This window comes from Mastigoproctus giganteus, chromosome 13 (assembly GCF_048544385.1).
Source record: "Mastigoproctus giganteus isolate SK-2022 chromosome 13, ASM4854438v1, whole genome shotgun sequence".
In the NCBI taxonomy this organism is placed as follows: Eukaryota; Metazoa; Arthropoda; class Arachnida; order Uropygi; family Thelyphonidae; genus Mastigoproctus; species Mastigoproctus giganteus.
In genome coordinates, this window is record NC_143587.1 from 98,594,811 (window position 1) to 98,608,127 (window position 13,317).

The following is a 13,317-nucleotide window of genomic DNA, read 5'->3' on the forward strand; positions in this document are numbered from 1 at the left end:
AGATGCAGAGGAAACAGTATTTGTAATGTGCTTTATGCCAATACAGATTAGAAGTCAGGGTAATCTCCAAGATCTTGCATAGAAATCATCATAAAAGATAAGCATAGGTGCAGAAGAATCCTTTTTGCAAGATATAGGGCACGACTTAGTTTTAGAAGGATTGAAATTAAGTTGTCTTTGCCCAACTGGAGATTGGCATTTAAGGATTTGGCAGTGGATACTCAAGAAGTTTAAGCAGGGCAAGGTTTCTCAAACTGGAAGGTGGAATACAATGTGCTATCGTCAGCAAAACTATGGATAGGATTTTTGGTCAGTGGAAGTTTTGGTCATTAAAATACAATAGTGTTACTGAACCTTGTGGAATACTGGCGTTAGTTGAAAAGTTAGAAGACAGAGAACCATCTACCATCATCCTCAGTGAGCAGTCAGAGAGAATACTGGATACCCAATTATAAAGAACAGCTGACAAACCATAGGATGGAAGTTTATTTAGAAGACCTTTATGCCAAACATGATCAAAAGTCATTGTGATGTCGAGCAATGGTTTGAGTTTCACCAAACTTTTCCACTGAATTTGTCCATAGATGGGTAATATAAGCCAGAATATTACCAGTGGAGCGACACTGATGGAATTCAGACTGGTGATCGTTGATCAGATGAAAGATTTCCAGATAGTTTGAGTTGCCAGTTAATTGATTTCTCCATTGCTTTGGAAAGAGTGGAAGTAATTGCAATGGGGCGATAATCGGATAGAAGGGATTTGTCACTCCTTTTTAAGAACTGGCTGGATATGAGCAAATTTCAAAGCAGAAGGAAAAACACCTTTGGAATAAGAAAGTGAAACAAAACGACACAAAACAGGAGTTTTGTGTTGTTTTGTTTATTAATACATGGTTTGAAAGAAAAACAGAATGCTAGCAGGTCAGTTTTATCTTTGGCTGATGTGGCAACAGAACCATCTAGTTTTGACAGAGGTGGGAACAGATATGGGCAAAAATTGCAGCCAATAGCTTTAACAAGAGACCAGAATGCTTGGCTACGATTTGGATAAGAAGCAAGTTTTCTACTCTTAACATATTAGAAACCTAGTTTGGACTGATTAATAACTGTTTTACAAAGTATAAATAATACTTAATAATAATTTTTATTATTATGCAATGTTGCTTTTAAAAACGTGGTACTGGAAATATTTTATAATAAAAATTCAGAAATATTATATGATTTCAGAGAATATAGGCTTAGTGATTTGCATTAAAAATATGATGAAAGGGGTTTGCGAGTCAAAAAAGGTTGGGAACTGCTGTATTAGGCAATACTCATGAACAAATTGGAGAAGTTGTTAAGGGGTTACAGATTTTATACCTTGCAGAATTGATAAAACACAATTTTTCAAATATCTGTTGAAATATCAACAGATATTTGAAAAATTGTTTGTCCTCCTGTGGTTAGCATTGGGCTTGGCACACCCAGGGTCCTGAGCTGGATATCATCATTCTTCTCTTTCTTGGTGATTTCCTTCTACTTCTCTCTCTCTCTCTCTCAGGGTAACTCAGAAATTTTTTTTGGCTGGTGCAGCATAAGCCTCGGGCTTTCTTGCACCCTATGCCTAATAATAATAATTTACAAAATTTGTAAAACACCGTTCCTCCCTATTGTTTTCTGTAAGTGATTATAAATCCCGAATTTATAATTTTTTTCACTCTCACAAAATCACAAGTAGCACGTACAAAGAAAATGCAGTATTTCTTTTAATACAATTTATTTTAAACAGAGAACACAAGTTGACCAGAAGCTATTATCTGTGTTGGGAATATGCATTAATCTTTTGACTGGCTATAGAAAAAGTTGACTAGCATGACTTCTCGACATGTGGGATAGGTGGCTGCATATATTTTTTGTTCCACTTACATTGTGAAATGTTAATCCCTTTAACTCTTAATTTGCACTTTCTAATTGCTTAAATTGCCTAAAGGCCAGAGGTGGAAACAAAGTTAAGTCTCTCGTAATCCGTTATATGGAAATTGCTCTTCATTCTATAGAAACTCTTAAATGTAATTACCAAAAGGAATTAAAAAAATTCACTATAAAGAAGTTTGTTAAACCCAGGTCCGACTGTAATTAAATCAAAAATGAAGCAATTTTAAAATATATAACTGGTCGAATGTGCCCTTAAAATGCTGCACCTGGGGCTGGTGCCCTGTTCGCCCCACCTTAGTTCCAGCTCTGCTTTTAACACTAAAAATGTCAACTTTGAAATAGCTGACATGAATATGTGAAATGGAAGTTGTGGATAAATGAAACCAATGTCTGGTCCAGTTTTTATGAGGAGGTAACATGGCACACATTTTGAGTATTTCACTATTTATTTATTCATTGATTATTATTTTATAATATTTATTTATGGAACGTAGGGAACAGAATTTTTATTATTATGCTCTTTGATGGAGTATCCCTCCATCCACCCTATGTGCTCAGGCATGTGATACATATTAGGATGTTTCAACAGTGGGAAATGGGATACCAGGTGAATCTTCTTCTTTTATTTATATTAACAGAAGGACGTGAGTTGCCTTCCTTCCATAGCCTGCTTATTTTCAAAAAGTTGGAAGCCTGGTATCCGTACTTCTGAGTCCAGTAATGCATATTGGAACACTGCTGGCAAATGGAAAACTTGCCTGAAGTACTTCGTAATATACCAAAATATCATTAAAGTTATGTAATTTAACTGTCTACATGGCTTAACTTATGTCAATTATTTATTTGTAGGTAACTGTGAGTGATGGTGCTGTACCAGCTTTATCATCTTCTACTCGAGTAGTGGTTTCTGTGACTGACATCAATGATCATGATCCAGAGTTTCTTTTGCCTCTTTATCGCTGTCATATTCCAGAGACAGAGAAACATAATAGTGAAGCTTTCTGTCAGGTATATTGATATGGATATTGCAATATTTTTTAATTTAGTATTTTTAATTACGGTTCCCGACCAATGGCATAGAGGAATTAAATTTTATACAGTTAGAATATTTCAAAATAAAGTAAAAATCTGTGTGTGACATGCGTATACAACTACCATACCGTTATACAAAAATATGAACATAGTCATGTTTTTGTATAATAGCAAGAACATGTTTAACATGTGATACTGTTGCGCATGGAAGACTGCTGCACAAATTGGAGCAGTGTGGCATTGGAGGCAAATTGCTGCTATGGATAAAGATGGTTGAGTGGCAGAAGACAGAGAGTGGTAATCAATGGACACTGCTCAACGTGGACTAATGTTATTAGTGGAGTTCCTCAGGGTTCAGTGTTGGGTCCATTTTTGTTTTCTGTATTTATAAATGATATAGATAATGGTATATCAAGCTTAATGTCCAAGTTTGCAGACGATACAAAGGTTGGCAGGGTTGTTAAGGACACTACTGATGCTATGCTGCTGCAACAGGATCTGGAAAGGTTGAGCAGATGGGCTGAGAGGTGGCAAATGAAGTTTAACATTGCAAATGTAAAGTACTACATATGGGAAACAGTAACCCCAGATCAACGTATCAACTCTGTGGTACTACGCTGACAGTGGTAGAGAATGAAAAGGACCTGGGGGTAATTGGGTAGGCAGATATGAAGTTCTCTGAGCAGTGCAGACGAGCTGCAAGAGTAGCTCATGGTGTCTTGTCAATGATATACAGGAATTTTTCTAGCAGGGATAGGGATGTGATTATTCCCTTGTATAAGGCATTGGTCAGGCCACACCTTGAGTACTGTATACAGGTCTGGAGGCCTCATTTCAAGAAGGATGTAGAGCTGCTGGAACGAGTACAGAGAAGGGCAACAAGATTAGTGAATGGAACAAAGGGTTGCTCTTACGAAGAAAGGCTTAAGTTTTGCAAATTACAGAGTCTGGAGACTAGGCATCGGCGAGGTGATCTGATAGAGGTGTATAAGGCTTTGAATGGCTTGAGCATGCTCAAAGCCGATGGGATTCTTCCTCTTGCTCAGAATAATCACCTGAGAGGGCATAAATTCAAATTGAGGAAGGACGGATGTCGGATAGATGTGCGGAAATTTGCCTTTAGCCAGCGGGCAGTTGGTTTGTGGAATAGACTTCCATCACTTGTTGTAGTTGATAGCCTAAACAAATTTAAGGCTCAGCTGGACAGGTATTTCGAACGAACGGAGGGGTGAAATGGGAGTAGTGGTTGCGCTTTTTTTTTTTTTTTTCTTGGCTGATGCTGACTAAGCTTGCTTTCTTGCATCATATGCCTCTACTAATGCTAATTCTAACATGTTCTGTACAAGGACTCATCTTAAAACTCTGTTTAAATTCATAGCTAACAAGCATATATATATATATATATATATATATATATATATATATATATATAAGTGCTCCATACAAAAAAAAATTAATTGTAGTTTTTCAATTGAATTTAACTATTTAATAATTCTCTATCAAATTGAATTTAGATAGAGATTTTGTAGGTTATTACTTAGTATCGGTAAGGGTATCAAATCCACGTGTGGACAGGTTTTGCAGCTCCCGCGAACTAAAAGTTTTTAATTATACTTAGCCGGTTTATTGATTTAATTGTTAGATTAAATTATTTTCTATAAGTAGCTTATAGACCTAGTCAAGCTCCGTGGTTTACTTTGAATTTAGAAAGCGCATTTTGGAAAGTAAATAATACCTCATTTCCATAGATTAACCGTTTGTAACTTGCGTAAGGTTTAATGGGAAACTAGATAGCATAAGGTTTAATGGAAAACTAGATAGCGAGTATAGTAGTATCAATTAATCAGTAAAATTTATTAATATAATTAAATTTCATTGTCATTTGAATTGTACTTTTTTAACTAAATAAATATAGCGACCTAGTTATTACAAACGTTAACATAAAAAATTAATACATATAAGTTGACAGGAGATAAGAAAGTCATATAACGTAACTCAGAAATAATATTCGATACCGAAATACATATATATAGTGTTATAACTACACTAGGATGTAGGTTTAGGGTTATATTTTGTATTGGAATTTTATTGAACTTGAATAGAAATCACAACTCAGACCAGAGCAGCAAAGCAAAAGGCCCAAACTAGTGGAAGTGCTGTGGCTCAGGGGAGAACTGAGGGGCACAGTTGTCCTCTGAATTACAGTCTATTGAAATGCACTACTTGTTTGATGTTTGTGGAGCAATCAGGAATAGGACACGATATTGCCAAGGGGAATTTCTTTGCATGTGCGCGCGATGTAAGGAGTGCGAGGAAATCAGGCACCAACTCTGCATTGTTATGGGTTTATATGAGAGCTTGAAGGACAGGGTGAATGCCCTTGAAGGATTTAAATTCAGGGGCCCATCAAGCTCTCAGCTGCCCGTATCAATGCCAGAGCTTGCACTTGAATATCACGCAACACAGTGGTAACCCCAAGGCAGAATGCACTGGTCCTAAAGGAACTAGTTGTAGGTGACTATTGTCAGGGAAATGGGGAACATATTGTGCAAAAAGGATAGATGGAACAGGACCAGGATATGTCTGCCAGGGGCAAAGGTTGATGACGTTGTAGGGCAGATATCATCCTTTAAGGGCACAAAGGGTGATATTGTTGTACATGTTGGCACTAATGATATTAAGAGTAGGAGACCGGCAGAATTACTTAACAAGTACAAGACAATGCTGAAAAAAAGCCGTGAGTTAGGGTTGAATTTGAAAGTGTCTGCAATTCTGCCCAGACACGATAGGAGGGAGTATACGATGAGAGCCTTCTCAATCAATTCAGCCGTGGAGAGATTGTGCAAGGCTCAAGAGGTAGAATTTTTCTAAGCCTGGTCTGTGCTTGTTAACAGGAGAGACTGCTTCGACAAGGATGGGATACACTTAAAGAGAAAGGGTGCAAAAATTTTTGCTGATGCTATTGAGGCAGAGTTAAGTGGGTCGGAAAACTGCTAGCTTGCGGGAGATACACGGACTAATAGATTAACAGTAGCCACTGGCAGAGGTAAAACTGATATTTGCACTACTTCTATTGAAATGAAATTGAGCAGAAGCCTTGAAAGCAAGGCAATGGGAATTTCCAGGACTGCTGGGAGTCATAGTGGAACAAGTAAATACATGGGCTGTGTTTGGGTAACTAAGAGTAGAAACAGGTGCATGTATACTTACGGGTACTCCAGTGATAGGAGTATAGTTAATAAATTCGATGAGCTTGAAGTGCTAGTCAAGACATCAAAGGCAGATATTGTTGGGATATCAGAGACGTGGTGTCAAATAAACATAAGCAATGCAGAACTGGAATTTGGAGAGTACAATTTCTACAGAAAGGATAGACAGGATAGAAAGGGAGGAGGGGTTATGCTGTTAGTTAAGAAACACATAAAATCCAAGGAAGTGAAGCCAGTCGACATCGCTGGACAGTGTAGTGTCGAGTCAGTTTGGTGTGACATAAGCATTGGGAGATCAAAATTGAGAGTAAGAGTGTGCTATAGGCCTAATGACTCTGATGAGTATAATAAGAAACTGTACGGGGAAATAGAGTGGGCCAGTAAATCAGAGAGTCTTATAATGGGGGATTTTAATTTCCAAGATATTGACTGGAATTTGTGGGTTGGTCATTCACACACACTAGCAAGGCTTTTGTGGATTTATTGGATGATTGTTTTCTACAGCAGCATGTTCAGGAGGCAACTAGAGGGAGTAATACTCTTGATCTGATCATCAGTAGTGATTCTTCATGCATCAAGAATCTGCAGATAAAGGATCCACTAGGTGGCAGTGATCACAGTGTGCTGAACTGGGATTTACTCAAAGAGGTAACTACCATCAAGGGTAAAGGAAAGGGTTTTTGCTTTCTTAAAGGTGACTATGGTGGTCTGAGACGGTATTTAAATTCTATACAGTGGAACCAACCGATGATGTTACCAACAGCAAATTCAAAATGGAAAGCATTCAAAGAATTTATCTTGGAAGGTACTAGGCTTTTCATACCAACTAAGAATTATCGTTCAAGATTTAGGCCTAAATGAATGTCAGATGAACTAATTAGACATCTGACAGAGAAGAAAAATGCATGGGATACATATAAATTAACATATGACACAGAAGCCTATGATCGATATAAGCTGGTCTGTAACCAAGTTACAAAGGAGGTTAGGCAGTCAAAGGCAGAATGCGAGAAATCTTTGGCAAAGGATGAAAAGGAAAACAGCAAAGAGTTCTTTACTTATGTAAACTTTAGAAAGAAGGGGATGAATCAGATTGGTCCACTTGATATCGATGGTTCAACTGTTGATGATCCTACTCAGGTAGCTAACAAGCTAAATGAATATTTTACATTGACATTCACACATGAGGAGTTATTCAGGGAAGGGAATGCCAGAGGTGTATTCAACTCTGGCAGTAAGCTAGATAATCTTGTAAAAACTGAGAGTAAAGTAGAGGAGAAATTGCTGAAGATAAACACAAGAAAGGCAACTGGCTGGGGTGGATTGAATCTATCCAGTTATATTAGAGGCGGCAAAAGAAGTAAGCAAACCTTTAGCCATAATTATGAGAGATTCCCTGGACTCAGGGGAGGTACCCATGGACTGGAGATGTGCAAATGTGACCCCAATCCACAAAGGAGGATCAAAGGGAGACACAGGTAATTACAGACCTTTTAGTTTAACTTCTGTTCCAGGGGAATTAATGGAGGCACTGGTTAAAGAAGTATTGCAGGATCATCTAGACAAGACTTCAGTTATAGCTCGAACACAGAATGGGTTTGTTAGGGGAAAGTCTTGTCTGACTAATTTGATTGGATACTATGATGTAATCACAAAGGAACTGGATGCAAAGAATAACTTTAATATCATATATTTGGATCTTAGAAAAGCCTTTGATACTGTTGCACAAGGAAGACTGCTGCACAAATTGAAGGAGTGTGGCATTTGAGGCAAATTTCTGCTATGGATAAAGGGATGGTTGAGTGGAAGAAGACAGAGTGGTAATCAATGGACACTGCTCTTCGTGGACTAATGTTATTAATGGAGTCCCTCAGGGTTCAGTGTTGGGTCCATTGTTGTTTTCTGTATTTATAAATGATATTGATGATGGTATATCAGGCTTAATGTCCAAATTTGCAGACTATACGAAGGTTGGCAGGGTTGTTAATGACACTAATGACAGTACACTGCTGCAACGGGATCTAGAAAAGTTAAGCAGATGGGCAGAGAGGTGGCAAATGAAGTTTAACATTGACAAATGTAAAGTACTACATATGAGAAGCAGTAATCCCAGAGTAACATATCAACTCTGTGGTACCACACTGACAGTGGTAGAGAATGAAAATGGCCTGGGGGTAATTGTGCAGGCAGATATGAATTTTTCTGAGCAGTGCAGATGGTCTGCAAGAGTAGCTCATGGTGTCTTGTCAATGATATACAGGAATTTTTCTAGCATGGATATGGAGGTGATTATCCCCTTATATAAGACAATTGTCAGGCCACACCTTGAGTACTGTATTCAAGTCTGGAGGCCTCATTTTAAGAAGGATGTTGTTGTTGAGTACAGAGTAGAGCTGTTGGAACGAGTACAGAGAAAGGCAACAAGATTAGTGAATGGAACAAAGGGTTGCTCTTACGAAGAAAGGCTTAAGTTTTTTCAAATTACGGTTACAGTGTCTGGAGACTAGGCACCTGCGAGATGATATGATTGAGGTGTATAAAGCCTTGAATGGTTTGAGCATGCAGATGGGATTCTTCCTCTTGCTCAGAATAATCACCTGAGTGGGCATAAATACAAATTGAGGAAAGATGGTTGTAGGATAGATGTGCAGAAGTTTGCCTTTAGACAGCGGGTGGTTGATTGCTGGAACAAAGTTCCATCTCTCATTGTAGAAGTTGATAGCTTAAATAGATTCAATGCAGAACTTGACAAACATTTGGAACGAGTGGATGGGTGAAATAAGGGTGTTTTTTTTTTTTTTTTTTGCCTGATGCTATATAAGCTTGCTTTCTTGTATCATGTACCTTTGCTAATGCTAATTAATAATATATGACTCCTTTAGCATGATGATATTGTTCATATCAATATTAGGTCATTCAGAAAATAATTGATGCTGTAATTCTTTCAGGGATGCTGTTGCTGGTGTTATGATTTGTCTTTCTGTTTAAGATTAAAATTAGTGATTAATCAGTGATTTTCAACCATTTTTCCACAGAGGAACTGCTAAAATAATTTTTCATATCCCAAAGAATCCCTGGCTATGAAAATGTGTACAGGCTAGAAAAAGTTAATAGCAAGGAGTACAATTCAATTACTGCTAATTTATTGTCAAGAAAATTTATTTGTAAATAGCTGCTCTTACATTGCAATAACATAAAAATTGAACCAGTTTCCCTGGCTTTTTTTTGTGTTATCTGATGTCTTTTTTTCAAATATGAAGATATCAAAAGTAAGTTTTAGTTAAACATCTAAATGAAATTCACATCCAATGTCGTTATAAGGTTCAAATTCAGTTTGACACTTTAGCTTGTTTCTTTTTGCACAAATGTTGAATTCTTGGCCAAATTTTGGATAAACACACTTACACATTTTGCTTAACAGACAGTAGATGATCTCTTTCCTCGCTTTTACTATTTCTTACACTTGAGAATGTTTGTTCACATAAGTAAGAAGTTAAACTGGAGTAAGATGTTCACTGTGTTTTTTTTTTTTTTTTTGAGATCACAGTTTCTTATTGAAATCCAAAACACATTAGGTGACACTTAATTGAATTTTATGTTCAAAGTTCAATTGTGCTATAGTTCAATCAGTGATTCTTCTTGCAGGCTGAGTAAATTTTGTGAATTTGCTGAGAACTCAACAAAAGGATTATTAACCCAGTCATACATCTCTGTTGACAAATAAGGCAAGTATTGGTAGAGGTTTTCTGTTAGTGATTCCAAGTGACTGATAATTAATGGGATGGCTTTCTTATAATTTGTCTGATTCTGAACTTGAAGTAGGGGCAGAAACACTTCAGTTTTTACCAAACTGAGTTTATTCTTGAATGCAAGTTTGGCTTTGGAAGTTAGAATGTTTTCTTTTGGATGCTGGTGTTAAAAGTGCTTAAGTGTTGATAAATGTCTGATAAGTAGGCTAGCTTCAGCAGCAATTTTGTATCTTCAAGAAAATCTGAAAAAGTGGCTTTATTATTATCTTTGAATAAAAGCAGTACTTTCTTTTGAAGTTCAAATACCTTTGTTAAAACTTTTCCTCTTGAAAGCCAACTGACCTTGGTGTGTAGAAGGAGTCTTGTGGTCTTTTTTGCATATTTTCATACAGCTTTGCAAACTTATGTAACTTAACATGTTTGCCCCGAATGCAAACTTGCATCCAGACAAAGTGCAATTTTTGTGCCTCAATGCACATATGCATCCGTTCAATTTCAGTCAATAAATGTGAACTATAAAACGAAAGACATGAAATGAACAACTGAGCGATATCGACACAGTGATTGAACCAAGGGCTATTACACTATGGTTGGAATTTTGTTTAGTGTCAATTGTATTTTCTAGAGAGTGCTATAAAAGCTATACTCAGTTCACAGTTTCATATATTCTTTGCTTATGTTGATGTTATTTTATCTAGTTTAGTATTTTCCACAAGAAGAGGCAAAACATTTTACAGATTACGCTTGCTGAATTTTAATTATTTAGTTTGTGAAAAACAAAATACTGTCGTGTGTGTGTGTGTGCGTGTGTGTGTGTGTGTTGATAAAATTTTGTATGAAAATGATTTCCTATAAAATTTTACCCCAAAGGGTTGTTATAATGGATCCACAGCCAGGGACATCAGGACTGGAAAGGAATAACAATGAAAAGTATGTTAAAGCTGATGACATTGAATCGGCTCTTTATAATATGTGTTCTGATACTGAAATATTTAAGTGATGCAGATTCTGAATCTCATTCAAGTTACAAACAACAGATGCCAGCTTTACTTGGAGTGGTGATTCTTGATAGATGAAATTCATTTACTAAAGATCACTGTCTACTTGTTCTAGCGCTGAAGAGAAGTGTCCCAAAGCACATAGGGATGCGCCTCACAAATATAAAAGGCACTGCTTTATAGTATTGATCATGTTCCACAGTGTTTTTTTTTTTTTTTTCCCCTTCTCTTTTATGAACTCCATCCACAAAAAATATAAGAACCTATAGTACCGAATACCATAGGTGCTAAGTAAACTGTCATTGTGTGTGTCGATCAAAGGTTGAAAAGATGAAAGAAGATACTTGTTGACATTAGACTTGAATTTCTGTAGCTTGTAATTTTCAGGAAATATGTATGAAGGGAGGTTGTTCCAGAAAATGGAAGTTGAAGGAATAAATGAGGAAGAAGAAAAGTTGGTTCTGTTCTGTTAGTTTTAAGTTGGACAGTAAAAGGGTGCGGACTGGTTGCAGCATTTGTTCAGACTGGTTTGGAATAGAGAGCAGGAATTATAGAAGCCAATTCAGAAAAAAAAAAAAAAACAGGCCCATGGAAGTATCTATAGGAAAGGCATGCAGCAGAAACAGAATGCCTATGAGAGGAGCAGAGAGACTTTATTGTTTGAGATGGGTTCATTAATTAACCTAACTGCCCTGTTTTAAATGGAGTCTAGAAGCCTGACAGAGGTTTTGGGAGCACCACACCAGATTTGGAATTCCATGGTAGCGTGGATTTGTAATTTGTACAGAGTGAATAGCTGTTTGGAAGAAATGTAATGCTGAGAGTGAAAGAGAAAATCCAGTTTTTTAGATGGAGAGGAAGCAATATTTGTGATGTGCTTATGCTTCGAGAGATTTGAAGTCAGGTAATCCCTAATAGAGATATGTGACCGTGTCTAGAAATCTGAGTGTGAAAGATAAACATAGGGGCAGAAGAATCCTTTTTGCAAGGTATAAGATAGGACTGAGTTTTAGAAAGACTGAAATCAACTAAGATAATTTGCCCCACACAGGAGAATTACCTGGAGATTAGCATTTAAGGAATCAGTAGTGGATATTCTAGAAGTTGAAACTGATTCTACAAAGCAAGGTTTCTCAAACTGGAATTCAATGCTATCATCATCAAAACTATGGATAGGATTTCTGGTAAATGGAAGAAGGTCGGGGCGGTTTTTATCTCCATTCCATGTAAAGTCCATAACTGTCATTGTAACAACGGATATTTTTAACATTAGTCACTTCTCTTCCTGCTTTGCTCTTACTTGGATAATTTTGATTCATTTTTGATCTCTTTTCCTTCACTGATGTTACCTTCTTTTCATATACTTCAGCATTTTTCAACCTTCAACAGCCATATGAAAATACTGTTACATGGGTGGGATTTTAGATATACAAAAGCAAAACGGTTTTGCTAAAACAGTAATTACAAAACTACCCAAAAAATTACAAATCTACAAAATAATGAATGACTGTAATGCTCATGAATTCACTATTGATGAGATCCTTGGAACAGCACTGTCTACTTGGGACCGACTCATCTGTCCAGTCATCATTCTTTAAAAAGTTTTATTTAAAAAAAAGAACCTTCTCAGACAATCTGGTAATGAAGAGTTCGAAAAAAGACCAGAAATCCAAAGAATTCTGGGTAGCAGTCTACAAAATGAAAGGGATTCTCTGAAATTAACTTCACTTCCATGAAAAATGTGTCATCTTTGGTGGCATAGTACTTGCCTTTTTGTTGCCACTGATTAGGCATCTCTGTAAAAATACAAAACAACCATAGACACAATACAATTAAATATAATCTTAAATATGAATGGAACAAAACGTAGAGGAGGTTGGTAGTGCCTTAAGATTACTCTAGCATTGTCAGTTACCTGACAGAAATTCCTGCGATATTTTGAGGGATGTTTAGAATTTTTTGTGATATTTCAAAATCTTTATTTATTTATTCTATAATTTGTCATGGAACCCCTGACAATGTGTGGAACCCCGATTGAAAAACACTGCATTTCTGTGTAAGTGTTCCATTCATGTTATTGTCACAAATAGCTTGATAAATATATGTATATGTAGCAAATAGCTTTGATAAAGGGCATTCATAATATATATATATATCTGCATGCTACTTACTTTATATTTTTGTGTTTTATTTTAGGTTGTTGCAGTTGATAAAGATTTTGGATCTAACAGTGACATTACCTATTCTTTGGGAGAAGGACGAGGTACTAACCGTTTTTACATCCATCCTAAAACTGGGACTATTGCTACTAGAGAACCACTTACAGTAGGAGAAACTTTTGACCTCACAGTAAGATTAACTTGATATCACTTAAATTAATTTTGTATTAGACTATGCTATATTATTGTGCAT

At 36.6% G+C, this 13,317-nt stretch overlaps 1 protein-coding gene across 1 annotated transcript in view; it reads left to right on the top strand.

The window, feature by feature from the left end:
* Positions 1-13,317, top strand: part of LOC150076295 (fat-like cadherin-related tumor suppressor homolog) — a 780,225-nt gene that overhangs the window by 211,984 nt on the left and 554,924 nt on the right. The window contains exons 4-5 of the mRNA XM_090387312.1: positions 2,767-2,925; positions 13,102-13,254. Coding sequence (XP_090243438.1) covers positions 2,767-2,925; positions 13,102-13,254 — 312 coding nt within the window. The remainder of the gene's footprint in view (positions 1-2,766; positions 2,926-13,101; positions 13,255-13,317) is intronic.